This window comes from Microchirus variegatus (genome assembly GCF_963457635.1).
Source record: "Microchirus variegatus genome assembly, chromosome: 10".
Taxonomy (NCBI): Eukaryota; Metazoa; Chordata; class Actinopteri; order Pleuronectiformes; family Soleidae; genus Microchirus; species Microchirus variegatus.
In genome coordinates, this window is record NC_139811.1 from 7,402,395 (window position 1) to 7,429,165 (window position 26,771).

Sequence of the window (26,771 nt, forward strand, 5' to 3'; positions counted from 1 at the left end):
AAGTAAACCTCCATAACTAACATATATGTGCGATAGGACCACTTTATGGGAGCTTTAATGCTTTCATTATAGTGTTTAATATTTTGATTGTGATACTGTGTGTGTGAGGTTGTGAGGTACAGCAGTGAGGGCCATCTGCCACACAGTGAGGCCTCAGGAGGGTCAGTGACCCCCACACACGTGTGTGTGTGTGTGTGTGTGTGTGTGTGTGTGTGTGTGTGTGTGTGTGTGTGTGTGTGTGTGTGTGTGTGTGTGTGTGTGTGTGTGTGTGTGTGTGTGTGTGTGTGTGTGTGTGTGTGTGTGTGTGTGTGTGTGTGTGTGTGTGTGTGTGTGTGTGTGTGTGTGTGTGTGTGTGAGTGTGTGATATTTCTAAGTGACTCTTATTCATGCTACATTCAAACTGCTGCTATGTTTTAGTGTGGACGGGCAAAAAAACCCAAAGACCTTTGGAAACAATGACACAGTTATCCACATTCACTTCCTGGTTGGTCTTATCAGCCATGTCCACTTCATCGATTCATCAGCTCCAACTGCCAGTGTAGAGCACAACATGGCGTTGTTTGAGGATGTTGTTCTACAGTGTTTTTCACATATTTTGTTCACCCACCTGTGACTCTCAGCTGTTGCATGTGTAATAAGACCATAGTTGGTGACTTTGGCCCTGACTGGCTCCTCTACACTATTGATGTTTTCTGGGTTTTAAGTCTCTTTGAAGCAACCCCAGTGCTTTTTTTGCGAAGCTTAACTTAAAGCAAAAGATTCTCTCTTCTCACTTTGTAAGAGCCATTTGTTATACCCAAATGTTGGTGGTACTGTAACTGTGACCTTTTTGCACTATACGCAAATTGTATTGTACCTGAATGTTGGTGGTTTTGTTACTTACCTTTTTAGCACAAAACTAGCAGCTATTTCAATAAATAAGTGCTAAATAATCTATAACATTTTATATCCATTTGTATACGTTTACTGTACATGCAACACAAAAATAGTAGTACAGGGTTTGACTGGCCCACTGGAAATTTTAGTTGAACAGCCCTGGTATATGAGCTAGATACTTCAGGTCGCCATCCCTCATCACTATTAACCACTTCCTCATCCTTTCTTTCATTCACTCTTTTGCGTCCTCCTCTCACCATCCTTCTCAAGAATCCGTGCCGTATACTTTGCATCTTACTCTGTTCCTTCTTTGTCAATTGCCAGGTGTGGACGCTCTAAAGCAGTCGAGATCTCGCACACACATTCAGAAATGCCTGACCTCTGGTGGGCCTTTTTTAATATGGCGATCTGCGAGGCCATGCTTCAGTTTTCAAAACGCTGAGCCAATTCTGAGACCGAGAGACTTTGCGTTTTCTGCAGTTTTGTGCTGCGATCTATTGCAACATCCGTCTCTCACTTTTAGAAACCCAGAACCAGGAAGCAGAGCGTCTCTCTCTCTCTCTCTCTTACCAAACCAGCCCAATGTGCATATGTGGATGTGTACAAAGTGCATGACTCCTCAGTCTCTATGTGGCCACGAGCAGAACAGGAAGCAGCGGGGTGGGGTTCAGTCGACGCTGCTCTCTCTCTTCCTCTCCTCCGCCTTCACTCAGTCGCTCCAGATTTAGACGGGCTTTTTGATTCCTGGCGGGAAGGACATCCTGGATTTTCGAGGAGGCAGGAATAGCACTCAGTGGTGCCTGATTGGCACAGTGTGTGTGTGGTTTTCTCTGTGTGTGTGTGTGTGTGTGTGTGAAGGAGGGGCCCAGCGTGAGTGAGCGAAGCCAAGCAGGAGGCCGAACATGGCCAGTGAGGACGTACTGGAGGAGCTGCCCGACGATCAAGCCCTCGATTCCCCGCTGGCTGCAGAGCAGAATGACGCAGAGTCTTCGGTAGGCAACCGTTGCCACGCCGGGCCCCTCGACCACGGCAAACCTCTTTTCTGTTTTTTCCCCATCCATGACTGTGGGCCCTTCTCTTTTCTCTCAGCTTCCTTGTTCACTTCCTGTAAAAAAACATCTCCTATGATGGCAGCGTTTCTTTATTCCTGTGTGCTTTTGTGATCGGGCCCCTCTGCTGTGAGCGTGTCTTGCACCTCGCTCCAGACGCTCTTTTGTCGGGGGGAAAAAAAAACACACACCAGGGATTGAGTTGTATTGTGCTGCACAGGAGTGCGTCACAGCACAAACTCTCCCTTCCTGTCGTTCACGGTGCACTTGTGCTCACACTGATGTCTAAAGGCCACATTATACTTCTCCGACTGCGTAATACGTTATCCGACTGCGCAACCACGGAGACCCCTCGAGCTTTCATACTGACGGATACGCACTGCAATTTCCCGCCCGAACAGTAGGGGTCGCTACGCAAGGTTGTTGTGCTTTTGGCTACAGTGAGCAACGGCGTCCGAGAGAGAAAGACTGCCGAGAAATTAGCCATTTAGAGTCTAAACATGTAATGTGTGTGTTAATATATGACGTATTTATAGTTTGGCAGCGACGTTGTCGGACGGCACAGAGCAGCGTTATCTCGGCCTGTCCTGAGGACCAGTCGCAGTCCTTGTCGTCTCCGTTGTCCCTTGACGGAGTGACGGACACTTAAAAAATAGAGTACAAATTGGGCTTAATTCATCAAGTACAGCATTCATATTATAGGGCTGCATAGTTAATGTGTTGTGTAGTAGTTTGTTTGTTGTATCGAGCAAAGAAACCAGAAAATCAGAGCTGCAATTAACGATTATTTGATATCACAGATTTGTTCGGTATATAAAATGTTGAAAAACGTTGATCAGTGTTTGTCAAACCTGGAAATTACGATGTTCTCGAATGTCTCTTTTTGTCCACAAACCAAAATGATTCGGTTTTAATTATTCCTTTGTCATGTGGAGCAAAGAAACGAAGAAAACATTCACATTTAAGAAGCTAAAACAATCAGAAATCTTCTTTTAGTTGACGATTAATTTGGTAATTGATTAATAGTTTCAGGTCTACAGAAAATACTGAAAAATCACAAGTTTCACGGAAGCACAATGGTATTAAAGTATCAAAACGACAGATTTTTTGTTGAAATCAGTGCAGGAATCACTCTCCGTGGCGTTGCGTAACGTGGCCCCCCCTCCCCCTGCCCCTCCCTCTCCAGGTTGGCACCAGCAGTCGTGTTTTCGACGACACGATGCGGTGACTTTTCAGAGCTGTAATTGCAGAATTGCATACCGTCTTGTGTACTGGTGATTTCTGATTTCTTCAGATTTAGAATTCCTTTCAGTGTGGCATTAAAGCAGCAGTTAAAAATAAAAAAAACCTTCCTGTGCTCCGTGTGCTTGGATTGACACGAGGGACTGTCGTTGTCGCTGTGTTGTGTTGCACGCGTGGATTATGGCGTTGACGAGAGCAGATCGTGCACGTAGCTGAATGAACACGGAGAACTAAGAAGTTGTAATCAGATCTGCTAAGCTGGACGGCTGCTGCATGCTTCTCTACACTCTGTGTTTGTGCGTTTGGAGTAGACTGAGAGGACACACTTTTGATACAGACCGAACGAAGGGAACCACATTGTAGTTAATGTCTTAAAAAATGCATCGTATGAATCAAAAAGTACATTTTAAATTGAAGATAAAGCTTCTCCATCTCACACACTAAAGGACATTCAAACAATAACGTCGTATGGTGTAGTTTCTGCCCTCTAAGTCTCCTAAGTGGACGTTTTCAATGGCGGTGCTTAAATCACACATGTGGAGGTTGCTAGGAGATAAACTGTCAACTTCCATGGGTTTTATGTTTTTATACCTTCCTGCAGCGGGGACCGTAAAACACACACACTTTAAGGCACATGTGCCAAACTCAAGGCATGGCGATTGTGTTATCCGTGAAGCAACGGCATTATTGTATTATTGTGGCTGAAAAAATCACCTGTGCTTTTCTGAGGGTTTGTTTACATTGAGTTATATTTATTCTGTATGACGGCTACATCTGGCCCTTTGAGGGCAACCATTATGCTGACGTGGCCCACAGTGTATTCTTTAATCTGAAGGTCGTCATCATCACAGCCATTTATTAATACCTGGAGTCCTAAAATCTGTGTGATAAAAATAACTTAACACAAGCTTGATCATTTGTGTTGAATTTCCTCGTGTATACACTCTGTGTGTGTTTACTCGTGACCCGTCCAGAAGCAGACAAGCCCCTGATTGATTTTAGTCTACATTAATGCAGTTCTAATCTGCTGTAATCTGATTAGCGTTGATCAGCAGGAGAGCTGATGTGAGCACTCAGCCCTTTTATGCACTTGAACGCTGCCTCTGCTTTGATGCTCTGGCCCACAGTCTGCGCTCAGCGGGTTTCACATTCACTCACAGAGCGGCTGGTTTTGCCTCCCACACTCGCGTCACTCTGTCAGGACCCGACACAGAGACTGGTTCCACTTTTATGACCTGGACTCAGCAGCTCTCAGCGGGAGACGTCGCCCTTTTGAATCACTTTTTTCCCTTTCAACTCCAATTGACTAATCCCCCGCTGACACACAGAGGGCTAAATATACACTACCGTTCAAAAGTTTGGGCTCACCTACACAGTTTTTTTGTGTGCGTTTTCCATTAAAAGTCACACTTTTATTCATCAAAACAGTTGCAAAATGAATAGAAAACAATAGTCAAGGCATTGACGAAATAAGAAATAATGATTTGAGCGAGGTGATAGAATATAATATATGTTTGCTAGCAATGTTTTTTATAACAGTAATAAGACATTTGGTCATAATTATCCCATTATTAAATGCATCATATACAACATTCAATTACATATATAAATACACTTGTTAGGGCCTGAGCCACGAATGGCAGTGGCCGAAACGGCTCCTGGTACGGATTTTAATAACAGTTGTCCACACTATTATTTATGTAATTTAAAATAAATGTCTGTTTTTGATATTAATACATTAATCTTGCATCATAAAAAACATTATTAATTATGCGTGTGACATCATGATGCAATATTGTGAACAGCCGGCCCCCTCTTGACCACAATAGATGCACATTGGCCCCCAGGTCATTTGAATTTGAGACCCCTGGTATAGTGTGTATATTAATTGAAAAAAAAGTGATTTTCCGTCAAAAATAAGGACATTTCTACATGACCCCAAACTTTTGAATGGCAGTTTAGTTGTGTAACTTTTAAATATAAACAAATGTTACATTCAAACCAGCGAAAAATCACCATTTCTGTTCACAAAGGCAGAAAAATCAATCAGCTTTCAGCTCTTTTGACCCACCACCCTGTCACTCCTTCCTCAGAGCGACCCAGGCGGGCTGTCCGTGCTCCAGCAGCTCGGCCTGGACCAAAACTCGGACTTCTCCGACTCGAGCGTGCAGCAGCGCCTGGACGAGCACCGCGAGAGGATCCGCAGAGAGATCCGCAAGGAGCTGAAGATCAAGGAGGGCGCCGAGAACCTGCGGCGGGCCACCACGGACAAGAGGAATGCCCAGCAGGTGGACTCGCAGCTGCGCAGCTCCAAACGCAAGCTGGAGTCCCTGCACACTCAGCTGCAGGAGCTGGACGCTCACATTGTGGTCAAAGGCACGGATGACGACAAAGGTAAGGAGGAAATGAAATGTACGACCTGTAAATCCAAAAAAATATTTTTAAAATCCGCCCAGCAACCCCACTGAATGAGACTTATTTTGCAGCAGTCACCAGCACAGATTGTCTTGACACTCTTGAATTAAAAGTGTCTTTTGTTTTATGAAAAATGCAAATTTTTTCTTAGTTTTAAGAAGGTCTTCTTGTTTACAACTTCTCTTTGAGGCTATGTGCATAAATGCTAGGCTACCATGATGATATTTATCAGGAGCATGTATAATAAATTTACCATAGTCACCTCCTTGGTTAAAAGGATAGATAGATAGATAGATAGATAGATAGATAGATAGATAGATAGATAGATAGATAGATAGATAGATAGATAGATAGATAGATAGATAGATAGATGGAGGCAGATAATAACAGATATTTGGAGCCGATATTTGCAGTAAAAGTGAAAATACTGGTGTCAAAATGTTGAATAAACACCAGCACTTAACTAACCTTTAAGTGCCTTTAATCATATGTTTAATGAACAGCTTTTCAGATTTGCAACATGTTTTTTTTTATCTTAGAAGATAGATATCTTTTGTTTTAAAATTCAAAAAAACAAAAAAGGCTGATATGCTTCAAAAAGCCGAATATCGGCACCAATAATCATCCCTAGTTAAAACTGATCACCTATGATAAAGAAGTCAGAAGATCATCTTTATTACATTTGGTCGAGGGGGAAACATAAAACACTGGTAACTGATTCACTGGAAAACATAAATATTCTGTGTAAAAACAGTAAAAGTCAAGAAACCAACAAAATGCAGATGTAATTGTGTAAAAGTGGATGCATTGACCTGAGGTAATGACAGTAATACTTCACTGTGTCTTGCTTAGAGACAGAAAATCAATATCAAAAGCACACAATATTGTTAGTCAGTGAGAGTGCAGAATGACTCTTCTTTGGTTTTGTGTGCTACTGAGAGACAATTACATGACTTATTCACTTCCCCTCGACCCAGACGCCCCTAACTCTCCCGGGTCAGTGGGTCGGAAGTCGGCCACTCAGCAACGCATCGCAGCTCTGGAGCGGCAGCTGAACATTGAGCTGAAGGTCAAACAGGGAGCGGAAAACATGATCCCAATCTATATGAACGGAGGCACCAAGGTAATCAGCTGTGACTCTGTGTCCTGGAATATTTAATCTCTGCCAACTTTGTCCAACTATGTTTTTATGTTTTGTTTTTTTTTACTATTTCAGGACAAGAAGCTGCTCCAGAGCGCTCAGCAGATGCTGCAGGACAGCAAGACAAAGATCGACATCATCCGCATGCAGATCCGAAAGGCCATGCAGGCCACGGAGCAGTCCGAGGACGGCCAAAGTATATACCACAGCTTTGCTTTCATGCCCTTCCACTCACTTCCTCTTTCATCCCACCTGCCTCCCTTTCAGCTTCTAAACACTGCATATTTTATGATGCAGGTGGTGATGGATCGATCCTTGCTTTAGAACTTAACTGTGTACAGTCTTCCAGTTACACACACACACACACACACACACACACACAGGCTGGACCATTACAGTCCCTCCCAGGTTAGAGCTGTATTGATGTGCCTGCATCCTGTTGATGTTGCCCAACAACTAAAAGCCATGCCTCATTTAACAGAGGTTAGAGAGGAGGCAGGTCAGATGCGGGGAGCCAGGAAGGGAGCGAGACTGAAAGAGACCGAGTCAGAGATGACAGCGGAGTGAAGTCGAGGGAAGGAAGGAACCAGAGATGAAAGAGAGGGAATAAGCACCAGCAGAAAGAAGGGATCCTGGAAACAAGCTAACTGATTTAGACGTGTGATGTACAGTGTTCCCTCCATCTCCAACCATTAGTCATTAGTTCACTTTTTTGTGGTGCGCTGGTTTTCTGCAAACAATCGTTTTCTCTTAAAAACCCACTTAACACTACCTGCTTTTAAGCAAACGTCAGGAAAACAGAGTCAGCAACTACTGCATGAACACAGCGGAGCGTTTATTTAGTTAATGAGCAGGATGTTTCCCTCAGGAGCCGATATCAACCAAGAAAAAAAAAACAGAATAAAGCAAATACTGTAGAGAGGAGTATTCATTAAATGGTTGATTTCCAATGGATGCTAATGTGGCTTCTCAGGCTGAAGTAAACAATTACATTTTCTAATATATCAATTATTTTCCCAATTTATTCATCAGTTCTTTGATCCATAAAAAGTCTGAAAATGATGAAAAGTGACATGAATGACAGTCCATAACCCAAGGATATTCATTTTACTGTCATAGTGAGGCAAATAATCCAGAAAATATTCACATTTAAGAGTCTGGAGTCACAGAAATAATTTTAATTTATATATATAAAAACTTGTGTAACATATCAAGTTAAGCATGTGACCAAAATACATTGACCCCCATACTCTATAACGAATATTGTTAGTGAATATGTTACCACACAAGTAACAGAAATCAAAGTTATCAATATAGAGCTGCAACTAATGATTACTTTTCATGAAATGGTTCATAAAATGTAAGAAAACGTTAAAAATATTGATCAGTGTTTGTCAAACCTGAAATCCACAGAAATCTTTTTATAATCATGAAAAAAACTTCAAACTTGTGAATTAATTATCAAAATAGTTGACAATTAATGTAGTAATCGATTAATTGTTTCAGCTCTATATGAATACATAAAAGTTGCGGTGGATTTTCTGACTGTGGTCCATGCTTTGGTCCTATTGTTTGCCTCAACATGTCGTTACCGGTCCTCAGGTAAACCGGACATGTGCGGGGTGGAGCTCCGCGTGGAGGAGCTGTGGCACCACTACCGCGTGGAGCACGCCATGGCTGAGGGGGCCAAGAACATGCTGCGACTGCTGGGCGCGGGAAAGGTCCAAGACAAGAAGGCCATGGCTGAGGTCAGTGAACAGAGGTTTAAAAACAGTGTCATATGTTCATCCGTCCATCTTCTATCGCTGTGAATTTTAGACTCAAAATTGTGTCTAAAATTGAGAGTGAATAATATGTTGGCACTGAGTTTGGCTGCTGACCTGTACAGGGTGAGCTGGGATTGAATCCAGCTTTCCCACTTGACTCTTGGATGATAAAGGTTGTTGTTGTTGATGATGATGATGATGGATGGTTGAATATTGATGTTGACATATATGTGTGGTGAATATGAATCTACATCCAGCTGCCTGGAAATGAGGCAAGTCTGGTTCAAAGCCTAGAAAACGTGTTAGCTAGAAGAAGACATTGCTATCTATATATTAGCTTAAAGTTAGCTAAAAGAAGACATTGCTATCTATCTATTAGCTTAAAGTTAGCTAGAAGAAGACATTCCCATCTCTCTATTAGCTTAATGTTAGCTAAAAAGAAGACATTGCTATCTATCTATTAGCTTAAAGTTAGCTAAAAGAAGACATTCCTATCTCTCTATTAGCTTAAAGTTAGCTAGAAGAAGACATTGTTATCTATCTACTATCTTAAAATTAGCTAAAAGAAGACATTCCTATCTCTCTATTAGCTTAAAGTTAGCTAGAAGAAGACATTGCTATCTATCTATTAGCTTAACATTTGCTAAAAGAAGACATTGCTATCTATCTATTAGCTTAAAGTTAGCTAGAAGAAGACATTGCTATCTATCTATTAGCTTAAAATTAGCTAAAAGAAGACATTGCTATCTATCTATTAGCTTAAAGTTAGCTAAAATAAGACATTGCTATCTATGTGAGGTTTACAGGTGCAGAACCACGTTTTCTCTTGCTTCCAATGTGTTTGTATGTGCTAATCTAAGCTAAACAGCTGCTGTCTGTACCTTCATATTCATTACACAGACAGTGATGAGCCATATTGACATTTTAACACTTTCTTGCAGTCCACATATCATTATTTTCACATATTAGAGCACATTTGAACCTGTGTTTTTTTAGGAAGATAAAGTGAAAATCCACTCACACTCGTCTTCTTCTTGTCCGTAGGCTCAGTGTGGTCTGAGTGAGTCGTCCCAGCGTCTGGACCTGCTCAGGTGTTCTCTGGAGCAGAGGCTGCTGGAGCTTCCCGAGGATCACCCCAAGGCCTGCCTCATCAAGGAGGAGCTGGTGCTGGCGTCGTCCTCGGCGTTCAGCTCACGCCACAGCACCCCTTATGTCCACAACCAGTACAGCACGTTGAGCAAACCCTCTCCTCTCACAGGTAGACGCGGCAAATCACACAAACGCATCTGTGCATCTGCGTCGTGTCTGTATCTGATGTGCTTTCTGTTGTTTTTCCCCAGGCACTCTTCAGGTGCGCCTCTTGGGCTGTGTGGGGCTGCTGGAGGTCATCCCGGGACGCAGCAGAGCGACACCAGTCGCTCTCCCCTCTCACTCTGTGGGAGACGGACGCTCCTCCTTCAAACTGAGCGGCCTCTACAGCCGCAGCACCAGCAGCATGAGCCTCAAGATCCCCGGCAAGACGGACGAGCTCTCCTGTGAGTCCGTCAGCCATTATTTAATTTTTTTATATTCTTTTTATGATTTTCAGGTCCATACAGGCAGACTCAATAAGCAGTGTAAATGGTCCCATTAGGACCCATTAGACATTCACCCATCCAGTAATATACATAAGTTATCTTTTTTTTTTAATTAAAGGTGCATTATTTAAGAATGTGGCCAAAAACAGTTACTACATTCAAATTCAAAAAACCGAGGTCTTTTAGGTTTTGTTTTTTGACCTAACTGGCAACCCATGGTTGCTCGTTCGCTGAGACTCTACTGACTGCAATGATTGGTAGTCACAACATGATTTCAAAACATAAACATGATTTGCAGTCTGCAAAATATTTTGTATATATATATATATTTTTTTTATGTTGGTGAGTTCAGTTTGTTATATGAACATTGTTTCTGAGTCTCTGTGACATATTAGGAGGATTTTATGGCCAGTTGCTTTAGATTTATTACATAATGTACCTTTAGATATAGTAACAAGAATAAGAACTTAATAAACAACAATGTTGGGGTAAACCTCAATGATTTATAGAGCCGTCTGCTGAGGGAATATGAAAGGAAAACAAAAAGGACACAGAAATCCACTTTTAGACAAAAGTATTGGTGTGACTTGTGAGGTTATCCATCTTTCCTATCTTTTCAAAAACAAATTCCCTGTTGCAGTCTCAAGGCAAATGTAATCCTTTCCATCTTAAAAATATCATAGGTTATCTCAATCCATTCCTCTACGGTATGTTTTCCTGGTTTTAACCACCTTCTAGTAATAGCTTTCCTGCTAGCAGCACTTATGGCAATAGCTCTTATTTTAAGGTGTGGAGTAATGGTGATGTCATGGAGTAATCCAAAAGTAATGTAACTAATTACTTTAAGCAGTTTAAAAAAAACTCTTTTACCTCTGTGTTTGTGTGTTACAGCGGAGGTGAGTGCAGTGTTGAAGCTGGAGAACACAGTTGTGGGTCAAACAGCTTGGAGAACGGTTGGAGAACAGGCCTGGGATCAAACCTTCACCGTAGAACTGGAGAGGGTAAGATGCAGTAACACTGCAGCTCTTCTTGTGTACACATAAACATATGTGTGTTACTGTGTAAATAGATATAATTCCTAGAAATCGTACAGGTTTTGTAAATGTCCGGTTGTATAATCTTCATGTGATGATGATGATGATGATGTAGTCTCTGTGTGTTTTGTGCGATTAGTCCAGAGAGATGGAGATCGCGGTGTATTGGAGAGATTACCGCTCCCTGTGTGCTCTGAAGTACCTGAAGCTGGAGGAGTTTCTGGACAACCAGAGACACCGAGTCCAGCTGGAGCTGGAGCCTCAGGGGCTGCTGCTGGCTGAGGTACAGGACACACATGGTGTAAACGTGTATTTATACGCAGACGTACGCTGACGGTGAAACTGTTTTATACTGCTTTGATTTCAGGTGACTTTCTTCAACCCCGTGATAGAGAGAGGCCGTCGACTCCAGAGGCAGAAGAAGGTTTTCTCTAAACAGCACGGTATGTTCAAGTCCACACTCTGCTCTCATTCAGCCGAGAGGTTTCTGAAAATGTGGAAAAAATGACCTTTAAAGGGATAGTTCGGAATTTTGGACATAAGACCTATTTTCCAACTCAGCCGGTGTAATTCAAGAAATTTCATTCAGTTCTTCTAGTTGCCGAGTTCGCTGGTGCTATGGCTAGCGCAAGTCAATGGTAAAAGTTAGCATGGCATTAGAAACACTCATACTGACTCCACAGTGCACCCGAGGCAAATCAAATTTAACGGCAGACTATCGATGTACATATCTGTGTTGATAAAATGTTTTAAATAAAAGCAACCTTGCAATTTGAAGGATTTATGTCTCAGCAGCAGCAGAGCGTCATACTTCATATTAGGCTATGGCAGCGGCGGACTGATTCCGCCGCTGCTAAGAAAGTAGTCCCTCAAAAATTCATGCAATGCCATGCTAACTTGTACCATTGACTTGCGCTAGCCATAGCACCAGCGAACTCGGCAACTAGAAGAACTGAATGAAATTATTTGAAAACGTCTCTATCACACTGGCTGAGTTGGAAAATAGGTCTTATGTCCAAAATTCCGAACTATCCCTTTAAAAGATGACAGATAAATGTCCACAAAGGTCCACGTGAATATTTACCAGCTCTTGAGTCTAATTTCCAATAATGTCCATATGAGAAAACAGCAGAGGAAACTCAAAATAATTCACAACGCCTGCTTCTTGCTCAAGCCACTGCTCACCACTTCCTATTTTCTTGACATTTTCATGAGTTCATGTCTGAAAATGGCTTTAGTCAACAAAAAAAGCACAATTCAATGAGTGGAAATATGTGCTGAAGTAGCTTAGCTAGTGGCTAAACTAGTAGCTTAGCCACTAGCTTAGAACATCATCAGCACCTAGCTACTCCAGCACCTCAAAAAAGATATGACTATAAATAATATACATCAGTTAATCACAACCTTGAGGTCAGTGTGAGGTTTTATAAATGGATTCACAGCCTAATAAAGTGCTCCATCCCATTACTGTGCTCAAAATGAAGTGCTAACGGCTTCTGCTGCTCTCCACAACCACCACGACAACAGGTTCGTTGAAAATGCAAAGCAGCAACGCAGCGGCTCAGCTGTCTCACATCGTTAAATCAGCAGCAGTAGTTGTGACCTTTCATCGCTTCCACCGTGTGTTTTCCCCAGGTAAAGCTTTCCTCAGAGCTCGCCAGATGAACGTGGACATTGCGACGTGGGTGCGTCTGTTGAGGAACGCCATCCCCAGTGGAAGCAACACGCCTGCCTACACGCCGAGCTTCACGAGCAACACGCTCACACACGGCACAGGGTACGAACGCTATTAGAGACTGGGGTTTGGAATCATTTTAGGTCGACAGACGCATTTATTTGTCATTCTAAGTCCATAAGTCAACACGTTTTTAATCCACAGCTGCAATAAAGAGCAGTTAGTGATGTCATTTAACTCCATCTGTGTCAGTCTTACTGTCTTTGTCTCCCTTTATGATTTCATGCTGCTGAGCCAAAGGCAAACTTCCCCCTTGGTGGACAATAAAGTGCTATTCTATTCCATTCTCTAAACCAGGTGTCAAACATATTGTCCGGGCCAGAACCGCCCCACACATGATGAATTTGTGGAAAACTTCACATTATGATGAGCAATAATGTTATATACTATAGTTTTCTGTTCCAGATACACATTTCAGTTTGTTCTTGCTGTTTATAGGTTATTATGCTATTATTTTAATGCTCTAAACCAGGGATTCTCAAAGTTTTGATACCTGACGGCCAATTTAGGAACCCAACATTGGACTGACGGCCGCCAAATGAAAAAAAAAACAGAAAGAAATCCCATTTGTAATAATTTTAATGACCAGATTGCAGTGCTATAGTTAACACTTATAGGTCCGTATCCAGTAATGTCCAATAAACATTTAACAAGCTTAGTAATTAGCAAGTAATTAATTGCGGGCCGCCATTGGCTCGCGGGCCACACTTTGAGAACCAATGCTCTAAACCACATGTCAAACTCAATGTGGTTAATTGGCCTTAAAAATCTGTGTTAAAATAGGTCTATGCTGCTTTAAGGCGTGCGTTTACCATAAACTACATTTCCCACAATGCATGGCGATTGCGTTACCCACAAAGTGGCGGGCATCACCGTCGCGGATGAGGTTACATCTATAATTTCTCATATTTGTAACTTGAATAAGTAATAAATACAGAAAGTTATTTAGCAATATGTTACAGAGTAGTTACCTTTATTTTACATTATATTTGGTTACATTTAGTTACATGTATTCTGTATGACAGTTACATCTGGCCCTTTGAGGGTAACCATTATGTTGATGTGTTTGACACCCCTGCTCTAAACATTAAAACTGTAGAGCATAACTTTAAATATAAGCAAATGTTCATTTGATACCAACTGTTGTCAAAGGGGTTCTCACGAATCTCTGATAATGTTCCATTCTTTTTGTTCATAAAGAAAAAACAGAAGTTAGAATATTGACATGTTTTCCCTCTCGTTTCATTGTTCCTCAGATTTAAAGTGTCTTTTCTGTTTGCGTCGCAGGGAAATCTCTGTAGAGAAGCTGAATCTGGGCAGTGACTCTCCTCCCAAACCTGAGGTCAGAAGAGACGTGGTGGATGCACCTGCTCCTCTGGTGAGTGTGGCAGGAACACACAGAGGAGGGATGAAGGCATCTTTACACGATCATGTTACTACTTCACTCACTCACTCACCTACCTGCCATACCTGCTGTACCTTTGGCCTGGAAACAGAGCAGTGCAGTCATAGGTCTGCGCTCTGTGAGCTGGAGGGAAATCTGAGACCGGCACAACGGCGTAGTGAGAGACGAGAAAGGAAGGGAAGGGATGGATAATTAGAGAAACGGGAGAGCTTAGAAACTCGGGGCGACGGCTTTAATGAGACTTAACTGGATGTCGGGGGGGTTTTAATTCAATCGAGGCCAAAATTCCTGTGAGTTACTCACTGTGGAGCACACACAGGATCTGTAGGGAAGGAGAGTGGCAGGAAAAGAGTGCAGAGAGAATCATGTGATGAAGTCACAGCTTATTTCACTTTACTTGTTTATAACACAAACATGGGATAAAGTTTGAAATGTCAACATGCCTTTACCTCTATATGTGTCCCTTTAATGTGTGTATGCCAGCTTATACGTTGTTTATGTTACAATAATCCTGAGGATTTCTGTATTGCATATTATTTATACTGACTTTTACATTATAGGTAGTGAGTTGTATTTGTTTTGTCCTTATTAGTAACTTGGTTACTGAAGTATATAATTAAGCTTTTGGGAAGCTCTTTCTTATTAAAGACTCTTTCAGTTTTTCTAACATCCTTCAAGAGCCATATTAAAGTATTGAGCACATGTTTGTACACCATCTTCTGGAGCGCTATACCTAGAACTGGCTCTCTTTGGCAAGGTGTATGATGTTGGATGGTAGTGATGATGATGATGCTCCTCACGAGTCAGTCACTGCCGTTCTGGAGCCTCAGCACCTTTTAGAACATTTCTGGTGAACCAGTCTGTGTTTACTCTAGTGTAAGAGGAACCAAAGTGGGAGGGCCATACTCGTGTGTTACTCAGGCAGAAGTAAACACAACACCGGCAAAATCTCCATACCCTCCTCTAGTTTCCGCTCGTCTCAAAGCTCGTCTTCACATCACAGAATATGTCGAACAACCCACAACAGCAGTAGTTTTGCAGACTTCAGTGAAGTTTCCTTGGAATCTCAAACAAACTGTTAAAATAAAGCTCAAGCAAAAGGAGGTTGTTATCTGTAGTTTTTCCTGTAGATTTCTCTGTTGCCAAATGAACAAAAATGTTCACTTTCTTCTTACATTTAAGTCCTGAAGCCTCTGGACTAACAACCTAAAGGAGATTTGTAAACTCACATGTCGCAGCAGACTTATTAGAAGAGGAAATGCAGCGTTACCCTTCTTTGCAGAATGTCATTCTTTCTTTGTATTGTTGCAGAAATTCTCTCTCTGCGGTTAGCTCTCTCTCTCTCTCTCTCTCTCTCTCTCTCTCTCTCTCTCACACCATCTGTCAGAATGTGGTCTATTTCATCACTGTGTGCTCCTCACCACAAACTCATCGCACTCGCGTGTCTTTTACGTCGAGTCTCGGTCACTTTGGCAGGAACATGCAGCATTCTGCTTTTCCTGTTGTCTCGAAACTTTAATAGTTTTCGTCGCCCTGACAGATACACGAGAGTCCACCTTAAAGCACATAGGTTAGTTTTATTCTAGTAGTTGGGTTTTAGTTTATTAAGGTGTGTTCAAATCAAAACATTACTTTACAAAAACATACTTACACCACAATTTAAAGGTGCATTGTGTAATAAATCTAAATCAACTGGCCATAAAATCCTCCTAATATGTCACAGAGACTCAGGAATAATGTTTATATAACAAACTGAACTCACCAACAACAACAGTACAGACAAAATATTTGCATTAAAAAAAATATTTTGCAGACTGCAAATCATGTTTATGTTTTGAAATCATGTTTTAGCATGTGGCGCCACCTACCGCCGTCTACCAATCATTGCAGTCAGTAGAGTCTCAGCTGCCGAGCAACCACGGGTTGCCAGTTGCGTCAGAAAACTAAACCTAAAAGACCTCGGTATTTTGGATTTGAATGTAGTAACTGTTTTTGGCCACATTCTTACATATGGCACCTTTAATACTCGTCCTAAAATAACCTGTATTATATATAGCATTAAAAAGTCAAAAAGACTGAATCATGTCATTTATTTTCTGATGAGTCATCACATATGTGGCGTACCGCAGTGCTTCGTTATCATCACGCCAAAAAAAAGCCAAATTTGAATCGTACAAAAGCAGCAGACAGATTTAGAGCAGCACAGAGAAAGTCTTTGGGGGGAGAGAGGAGAGGAGAGGACCTGTGACAGATGGCATGTTCAATTGGGCTGAAGTATTATGGGATTAATTACTCTGATGTTTTTTAGAAAACTAATTAGCAGTGAGGATGGAATGAAGAGGACAGGGAGAGAGGAGGAGCGAGGATGTCAGCCAAGCGATGGGATCTGGCAACCGTGAGCTCCCATAACTCTGTGTTTATCTGTTTTTTACTGAACTTTCTCACTTTTTCTCCCTTTCGTCCTCCTCCTCCTCCTCCTCCTCCTCCTCCTCCTCCTCCTCCTTCTCGTCTCGTAGGAGCAGATGCCTGTCATCGAGGCCCCGCCCACACCGGGCGTCCCTGTTCACGAGCAGCCGACCAGATCCTTGTCCCAGAACTCTTTACCCAGGTGCAGATTAATACACACACACATACACATACATGTACACATAAAAAATAACACCTGAGATTTTTTTTTTTTTTTTTTGCAATATGGCCGACACAGCATGACACTAGATGCACGCCCACACACACAATATGTTCCTGTGATATAACCCGACTGTTTTTAGCCAAGTCATCATTAATGTGGATTATTAGAGCATATGTCATGAAAACCTGTCCGTGCCAGAGAATAAACACTCACCATAAACATGAACAAGAACATGTTGCATTTCTGCTGTTGTTGAACATATTAAATACAGCACCATGTTGTGTGTCATGTGTGATCTTTGTCTCAGAGCCAGCAGAGGTCCACTTTGCCTGCAGGACTTCAGGCTGATGGCAGTGCTGGGCAGAGGCCACTTTGGAAAGGTACTCACACGGCTGATTTAAGAGACTCTGCACAAAGTGATAAAAGTGTGTTTTATAAAATGCAATAGGGAGATTTCTTTAGCACCTTACAGACCCTGTTCAGACCTGGTATTGTAAGGCAGGGGTGTCAAACTCATTTTCACTGAGGGCCACATCAGCATAACGGTTACCCTCAAAGGGATAATAAATGTAACTAAATGTAACCAAATATAATGTAAACTAAAGTTAACAACTCTGTAACATATTGCTAAATATCTTTCTGGATTTATTACTTATTCAATTTCACTCGTCGCATGATGCATATACAATGATACACTGCGATCTAGTGGCGGTGCCGTCACTTTGTGGGTAACGCAATCGCAATGCATTGTGGGGAATGCAGTTTATTGGTCAATGCGCAACCTATTTTAACCCAGATTTTTACGATCACTCGGGGGCCACATAAAATGACGTGGCGGGCCACATCTGGGCCCCGGGGCCTTGAGTTTGACACGTGAGTCCTGAATCTATCCTCATGGTCCAATCACCAAAACATACAGACACGCATATTGGAGCTAGTTGAGCATGAATGCGTGAATTCAATGAGATTAAGGATTAAGGATTAGGATTTGTTACACTAACCAGCACCCATTCGTTGATTTATTGATTTATAGCCACAATATTAAGACTGGTAGCCATGTTATACCTGATTTCATGTTACAGCCGTGCGAGCAGTGCTTTGTTTGACTCGGCTGCTCTTTCTTGACTCGCTTAATCTCGCAGATACAACAACACACAGGCAATGAATACATTTGAATAAAAGGTGGGGAGGTCGGATTCAGTTTCATGTGGTTGTAGGTTAAAACAAACCTTGCTTAGTGTTTTGCAAAACACCTGAAATGCTGCTCCTGCTCTTCCCGTCTGTTGCTCCTGAGTTAATATTGGTGTCGTCATATTTTCTGGAAAAGTCCTCTCCATCTTTACAAGTCAGCCTGACACTTTGGATATTTGAATTATCCCTTTGTGCCACTCCTCCACAGTGAACAGAGGTTCCTTTGGATGTCAGATCAGATACAAATATGTAAAACTGGCTCTCCACGTGGGTCTTTCATTTGCATTTAAATTTTGATAGACCGTTTCCTTCTGTAGAAGTATTAAAAGCACATTGTTGAGCCAGAAATGTTGCATTTTCCTTCATAAAAACGTCAGTTTATTCTATGTCAAATACAATTGTTAGGGGTTGGATTATAAGTGGATTGTGGCAATTATAATATTTGACATGAACGACAAGCTTTACAGATTTCCTCATGTATGTATATGTGTGTGTGTGTGTATATGTATATGTATATGTGTGTACATATGTATGTATATATAAATATATATGTATATGTAATGATTATATATATGTAAGTGATGAATGAGCCTTGGACTCTGCAGGTGTTGCTGTCAGAGTACAAGAGGACCAACAGCCTTTACGCCATCAAAGCTCTGAAGAAGGGAGACATTGTAGCTCGGGATGAAGTGGAAAGGTGAGTGTGTGTTTCTTAGTCACACACCAGGACACACCACTCGCCTCATAAACTCTACGCTCCTCTTACGGTAATAACTGTCTCATTCACATGCCTCTGTCTGTCTCCAGTCTGATGTGTGAGAAGCGGATCTTTGAGACTGTCAACGGCTCCCACCATCCCTTCCTGGTCAACCTGTTTGCATGTTTCCAGACACCAGAACATGTGTGTTTTGTCATGGAGTACACGGCAGGAGGAGACCTCATGATGCACATACATGCTGACGTCTTTTCTGAGCCACGTGCTGTGTGAGTTTTGAATGTGTGTGTGTGTGTGGAGAACTCCATGCTCTGTGTTGCTCTTTGTTTATGCTCTGCCTGCTTATCTATTAAGGATTAGAGCTCGGTTTATTTCTTATTTAAAAAATGGTGTAGAAAGGCTTTAAATGTTGAGTTCTATCTCTGCTCATCGTGGTGTGTCTGACAGGTTTTATTCAGCCTGTGTGGTGTTGGGTCTGCAGTTCCTCCATGAACATAACATCGTTTATCGGTGAGTTGTTGCATTGACTCCAAAAACATCTTCTCTTTTCTCAAAACTCAGATTTTTTTTAAAAACGTAAATCCCTCTCTCACTGCCACTGTTTTTGTCAGGGATCTTAAACTGGACAACCTGCTTCTGGATACAGAGGGGTTTGTGAAGATAGCAGACTTTGGTCTTTGTAAAGAAGGTCAGTCTTTGATTCATTCATTTCTCAAGCAACTGACATCATTCCCTCTGTCAATAATCTGTCTAACTCTTTTTTTTTTTTCATGAAGGTATGGGTTTTGGTGACAGGACCAGCACCTTCTGTGGAACTCCTGAGTTTCTGGCCCCAGAAGTGCTGACGGACACATCGTACACCAGAGCTGTGGACTGGTGGGGGCTCGGGGTTCTCGTCTATGAGATGCTGGTCGGAGAGGTGAGAGTTAAAGGTGCCATATGTAAGAATGTGGCCAAAAACGGTTACTCCATTCATATTCAAAAATAGGTCTTTTAGGTTTAATTTTCTGACGTAACTGGCAACAAGAAAACAAACATGAGTGTAGTACGATGTCAAATATTGTGACTCTTCTTCTTCAGTCCCCGTTCCCTGGTGATGATGAGGAGGAGGTCTTTGACAGCATCGTGAACGATGAAGTGCGTTACCCTCGCTTTCTCTCCACCGAAGCCATCGGCATCATGAGACGGGTGAGACTCAGCATTCTGTGCTCCTGGTTTTATTTCATTTGATGACCTCGTCTTTTTTTTAGAGCATTGGTGTCAAATGTTCTCTCCTTCTTTTCTCTTTTACCCTTTCTGCTGCTAAGTTGTTGAGAAGGAATCCTGAGAGACGTGTGGGCTCTGGAGAAAAAGATGCTGAAGATGTGAAAAAGCAGCCGTTTTTCAGGGTGAGCATTATTTGTGCGCTGTGTCCTTCATCTGAAAACAAAACTATTAGACCTCGCTGAGGGAGCGTTTGTGTGTATACAGCCGCAGTGCATGGGCAACGAAACAATGTTTTTTTAGCACTAGAATTCACTTTTTAAACTTTTCGTGTCTGCTTCTTCTTTTGCTTTTATTAGCACAATGTGGCCTAGACATAAAACAGGGTATCTGCAGGGTCTTAAAAGGTCTTAAATCCAATCATTTGAATTTAAGGCCTTAAAATGTCTTAAATTCTTCGAAAATCTCATAAAAGGTCTTAAATACAATTTTGAAAGGTCTTAAAAATCTGCGTAAAACATGCATAAACGGAACTAAAGTAGGCCACCTGTGCTGCCCGGTGAGAATTTATCGAGCACCACTAGCTAGTGCGCTGTCAGCGCGCCGCGGTGTGTTACAGCTTAGCATAGCAGCGGAGAAAACTTGTTCCAACGAATTGCAAGTTCAACAATTTGTGGCTCCAATTGTCCTTCATGTCTTTTGTACTTTTTTGCCAGTATGGATTTGAAAGGGGTCTTTAATTGTATTCATTATGGTCTTAAAAAAGTCTTAAAAAGTCTTAAATTTGACTTGTTGACACCTGCAGAGACCCTGTAAAACCGGTCACTTCCTGTGTGCAGCGCTGGAATGTTGCCACGTGACACAAGATCAAAACGCTGAGAGAAACACAGAGAGTTATGTGGAGCAGATAGACTTCATCGTTATAATGTGAGCTCACGTTAACTCTAAGTCGAATGTCTCGTCTAGGGAATGGACTGGGAGGAGCTTCTTCAGAGGAAAGTCCCGCCCCCTTTCGTGCCGTCCATCGGCGGCAAAGAGGACGTCAGCAATTTTGACACCGAGTTCACGGCCGAGCCTCCGGCGCTCACGCCGCCGCGCGAACGCCGCACGCTCTCCCGCAAGGAACAGGACTTCTTCAAAGACTTCGATTACATCTCCGACCTCTGCTAAGGTCACGGAGGTCAGGGTCAAAAGGGGGTTTTTCAGCTGCCCACTGCCAGCCACAGACTCTGAGAGGACACCGAGACGGAAGTCGAGGCCAAAGTCCTGTCCCGCGAAGACGAGAGGCGGAGACGAAATCGCTCTCCCCGTGACCTTTTTATCTGTTGTCAGAGATCAGCGGAGTCTGATCGCATGTAAGCACTCACACACGCAAGTGTCATGGATCTGCTGACATCCAGATTATCTGGAGTGGCTTTTAGAAGAGGAGGAAGTGGTGATGACAGAAGATAATCCAGATTATGTAACAAATGGAAGTTGAAATGACGGTTCCTGTTGTTGGCAACACAGAAATCGGCGATTGTACTCGAGCTTAAAGAGCCTCAGAATCACAGGAAGAAGCGATAATTCTGACGGAGAGCAGTTTCTCTCTTCTTCCTGGACTTTCTCTAATCTCTTGTCCCTTTATCTCTGCTGTGTGTCGTGTGTGTGTGTGTTAGTGTGTTCGGTGTCCTCGCCTCGTATCCACATCAGCTGCACCACCTGCAAATGAACACATGGGGGAGCCAGAGGAAAGAAGAGGGGTAAAGAGTGTGGGGTTTCTGTCACATAAAAACACTTTCTCTCTTTTCTGTCCGTCTGTCAGCACAACACTGAATTTTAACTACGATCACTCGATTTTCTTCTGCTTTTGTGATTTTTATTTGGTTTTCTCGTGTTTTTATTTTTGTTCGTCTGTTTATTCCTTTGTCATTTTGCTGGTGAAACTGTGACTCAGTAAAGATGTGAACCCAACACAGAAGCGCTAATTATTTTATTTCCATATTTTATTTCCATTTCCACTCTTGCCTTTGCAGTAAGAAGACCTTTCTGCATGGAGTTCTTTCTCCTAGTGTGAGCTTGGGCTTTTCTCCGGGTTCTCGAGTTTCCACTCACAGTCCAAAAACATCCAGATTTTGGGGGACCGTGCACAGCGACCCTCATGTGGAGAATAAAGCAGAGAAATCACTCTGGTTGGCTTTCAGCTGAGCAATTCACTGCATTAAAGAGGACCTAGACCAGAAGTTCCAATTAACCATGTTTTTTTAGTGTGTATCTGCGTCATTACCTTGTTTAAGAAGCCCTGAAGGTTCAAAACAAACAGTTTAGACACAGCTGAGAACTTGTTTTATTGTACTCTCTGGCTCAGCGCGATCTCTGAAAAAACCTGGTCCGGTTACGTAAAAAACGGTTCTACGGAACAGCAGATCCTCCTGGTCCGGGCAGCTCCTGCTATTTTTAAACATTGTTAAAACAATGTTTTGATAATGAGGAGCAGTGCATCCACCGTTCCATTTCTATTTAATCCCACATTTTTAGTTCTAAACAAGGGCTAAATTATAGCTGTAATATCCAAGCAGTCATCTGTATACTTTGACCGTTGCACAGAAGCTGGATCCAGTATCAGTGTGGAAGAAGCAACAGGAGTTTGCATGTTTTCTCCAGGTTCTCCAGTTTCCTCTCACAGTCCAAAAACATGCACTATGGGGATTGGGTAAATTGGGTGCTCTAAACCAACTCCCTGCCCTGCCATGTTTTAGATGTTGCCCTGCTCCAACACACCTGATTCAGATGAAACATTACATTTTTGAAAAAAAAAATGGAGAAAAGTTGAAACATTAAATTAAAAAAATTAAAAAATCTTTTTTTTTTACAAAAGTTGAAACATTCCATTCTTGAGAAAAAAATTTTTTGAACAAAAGTTGAAGTATTAAATTTTTTGGAAGAAAAAAAAGGACAAAAGTTGAAATGTAACATAAAAAAGTGTTTTTTTTAACAAAAGTTGAAACATTAAATTATTTGAAACATTGAATTATTGGAATTGGATTTGATAGTATAGATGGGATAGGTGCAGATTTCTATGAACCAAACGGTCGTTTTCGTACATTCAAAAGCAGCGTTTTTGCCTTGCAACAGATGTTTATAAATACATCAGATCCAGAGAGGTAATTGTAATTGGGTGAAAGGGTCACAGTGACACCAGGTCGCAGCTGAGGTCCAATGCCGTTTCTCTGAACTCCCCAAAAACATTCTGCAGACAAACGACTTAATTGACGTTTAACAGTGAAGTGCTTGTGAATGCACACTCATGCATGAGCCTGACCAGGTCCCAGCTGTTATTATTAATAATGACCACCCCCCCAAATATTGTTGAAAAAGATTAATGGAATTATTTGTCGGTAGGAACTCGGACACAGAGAAAATGAGGGCGTACTACGTGGAAAATGAAGTCTAGTCGAGGTAAATTGGACACAGTTTATGAGCCATAACTTTTAATTTAAAAAAACAAAAAAAACTGATGTGTTCTGTTCTGTAGACATAATTGGTCAAAACTTTTGGCCAAATGTGTTTTTCCATTAACAAAATGTTCCGACTTAACCCATGCACTCTGTCACAAAGATTTTGTATTATTATTATTCTAAATGGTCCCTTTATTTGGCATTTGATAATGCAAACATACAATGCACCCAATCAAATACTCAATCAAAAATTATCTTGCATGTGGTTTCTATGCACAAACTTCCCTTAGGAAATGTGACTTTTCACAAATGGCCTCTGATCGATATCTTGAAAGTCACGTACAAGTCGTCAGATGTACATCAGTATCCTGATAAACCAGGGTTTTATTGAGTTATTTGTCTTTGAGAGTTGACTTGATCTCGCACATAGACGAGGATTTAGCCGGTTAAAAAAAGTACTTCACCATCAAGTCAATAGTTAAATATCTGTCAGTGGCAGAAATAAAATACACATCCCATAATAGTTTTAAATTATATTTATAGCCTTTTATGTGTGTTTTAGACAAGGGTCTTTGAAGCTTACTTACAGAAACTAAGTTGCTCTGTAACTGCAGAATAAATTATTGACAGTAACAAGTTTGATTGAGTTTTCTCAACTTTTTTTTACAGTGTAGTTGAGAAAACTAAAAATGTCAAGGCAACTTGATGCAATCAATTTTTGAGTTTGAGTAGCCCAACAAAAGGTCTATCAAAAGAAAAGTTATATTATTTTGTTTGAATTGTGCCAACTCAAAATTCACTTTTCAAACAGTTTGGCTAACTAATCTTGTTCAGATAATGTAAACAATTTATTAAAAAATAAATGTTTGAATTTATTTATAAGACCGCCGTCTACCAATCATTGCAGTCAGTAGAGTCTCAGCTGCCAAGCAACCACGGGTTGCCAGTTAAGTCAGAAAACAAAACCTTGAATTTTGAGTTGGCACAACTCTAACTTACTAGTTTGTTGGGCTGTAAAAAAATTAATCAAAAATTAATTGCAGCAAGTTGCCTTGAAATTTTTTGTTATCTTTTTTACAGTGTATATATATATATATAGAAATTAAACGAAATTGCACGCACCATAGGTGCATGTGGTCATAGAAAATGTAGTTTTTCATGTGATAATGTAATATAAGGATCATCGAGGACACAAGTGTGTGCGTGTTTCCCAAACTTCTCCCCTGCCCGTCAAACTCCTCAGGTCCTCCCTCCTCCTCCCTCCTCCTCCTCCATCCCTCCCACACGGCCTTCTCCCCTCCCTCCTGTTGCCATCTACGTTTGGAGACGTCTGCGGAGCCTTTTATTCCAGCGCTCGCCATCTCTCTCTCCACTCTGTCACACCATGGCCACAGTCCCCTCCCATTGTCTCATTACATCCCCACTCCCCTCCCCTCTCTCTGGACTCAGTCAGCCGGTGCGTAAAAATGAATTTCCACTGGGAAAACTAACTTCTCTGAAGTCTCTCCTCAGAGCAGCTGAGAGTGAAGTGGTTTTTTTTTCACTTTTGGTTTTTAACACGCGTGTGCAGGGAATGAGAGGGTTATTATTATGAGTTCAGAATGAAGCAGCAGCAGCAGCAGCTGGATCAGCAGCTTCCTCTGTGAGGTGAGTCCAAATCCTCTGCTCAGGAGTGTTTGTTTGATGAAGGGAAACCATGTGAAGTGAACTGTGCTCACACTGTGTGGTCATTAGAAGACAAGAAGTTTGGATTAAAGACATTAAAAACGCTGCTAAACTTACTTGAAACTTGAAACTAACCTAACAAAGACATAAATAACTTGTTAATAATGCATTTGAATGTTGTGTTTATGTAGATAGATAGATAGATAGATAGATAGATAGATAGATAGATAGATAGATAGATAGATAGATAGATAGACAGATTTTCACTGTCATAACCAATTTTTAATCTTCTTTTTTCCAGACTTCCATATCAAAAAAATGGTTTGTCTTGCAGCTAACTAACATTAACTAACTTTCAACTAGTTCTCAGTACAGTAAGTAAAGTTTATTTATTGCACCTTTCACAGACAGTTTTTCACCGTAAAAATAAGTTTTAAATACATTTTACATACGACTTCACATTCAATTCCAAAGGTACAAAGTGCAACAATCGAACCTCGTAATAACCAGTAATTAGTCATCGTTTTGTGCAAATTTTGTCAGTGAAATATTATGAAAATATTATGTTTTAATAAAAATCAGTGAGACGGAGTGTCAATACAAAAATTCATGATATTTATTAACACTCATTTATTATGCCTCCTGTCAAAACAATGACAAAATATAAATATTTTAGAAATATTTTAAAAATGTGTTTAAAACTTAACATTTTATTATTTTTTTGCAAATAACAAAGTGAAATCACCTTTTTATGCCCAAATTTGAGTCTCTGAGAAGTCAGAAATTAATCAATCATAACATGTTTTTGTTCATTAATGCAAGTAAATAACTATAATTTGACGTCTTAATCAAGAAATAATAATTTTAATAATGCTTTACAATTTTTTTTTTGTAAAATATTAAATTTGAAAATTCATGGATAACATTAGCATTAAAAATATAATTTTGGTTAAAGATCTTCGATACACTCAACTCAAGTGGACTCAAAATGTGCTGCACAGAATGACGTCAAATATCAAAATAAAAATAGAAAGCATAACAAAATAAAATATTTTTTAAAAATGATACAGAGCACAGTAAAAAAAAAATTATTGTAGCTTCTTAAAGACAATTTAAAGAAACAATGCCGTTATAGCTTTAGGTGGTGGTCTAATACATTTGCTACGCCCTGTATATTATATACGACAGGATATGACATCAGAAAACTCAAATCTGCCAACCCGTCAAGATTGCTGACAGTCACTTAAAGGTGCATTATGTAATAAATCTAAAGCAACTGGCCATAAAATCCTCCTAATATGTCACAGAGACTCAGGAATAATGTTCATATAACAAACTGAACTCACCAACAACAACAGTACAGACAAAATATTTGCATTAAAAAATATATTTTGCAGACTGCAAATCATGTTTATGCATGTGGCGCCACCTACCGCCGTCTACCAATCATTGCAGTCAGTAGAGACTCAGCTGCCGCGAAAACCACGGGTTGCCAGTTACGTCAGAAAAGTAATTTGAATGTAGTAACCGTTTTTGGCCACATTCTTACATATGGCACCTTTAAAGTTTGTTGTGAACAGTAACAACTGTTATAATGAACTGAATGTGTAAATGTGTCATATAAATGACTGTGTTTCTGTTTAATAGGCCACTGAAAGAAGGAGCCATCACATTAAGTCAGGGTTACAGTG

At 41.1% G+C, this 26,771-nt stretch overlaps 1 protein-coding gene across 1 annotated transcript; it reads left to right on the forward strand.

Annotated features, from left to right (window-relative positions):
* Positions 1 to 1,778: 1,778 nt before the first annotated feature.
* pkn1b (protein kinase N1b) lies at positions 1,779 to 21,279 on the forward strand (the record flags this gene model as incomplete). The annotated part of the gene is made up of 22 exons (XM_083896325.1): positions 1,779 to 1,868; positions 5,261 to 5,561; positions 6,560 to 6,705; positions 6,799 to 6,919; positions 8,326 to 8,471; positions 9,534 to 9,747; positions 9,830 to 10,024; positions 10,958 to 11,067; positions 11,240 to 11,383; positions 11,468 to 11,543; positions 12,736 to 12,877; positions 14,123 to 14,213; positions 16,757 to 16,848; positions 17,177 to 17,249; positions 18,666 to 18,757; positions 18,868 to 19,044; positions 19,223 to 19,285; positions 19,387 to 19,463; positions 19,552 to 19,694; positions 19,856 to 19,963; positions 20,083 to 20,163; positions 20,945 to 21,279. 22 exons carry the CDS (start codon positions 1,779 to 1,781, stop codon positions 21,146 to 21,148), a joined length of 2,886 nt encoding a protein of 961 aa, XP_083752451.1. The 3' UTR covers positions 21,149 to 21,279.
* Between the last annotated feature and the right edge of the window lie 5,492 nt (positions 21,280 to 26,771).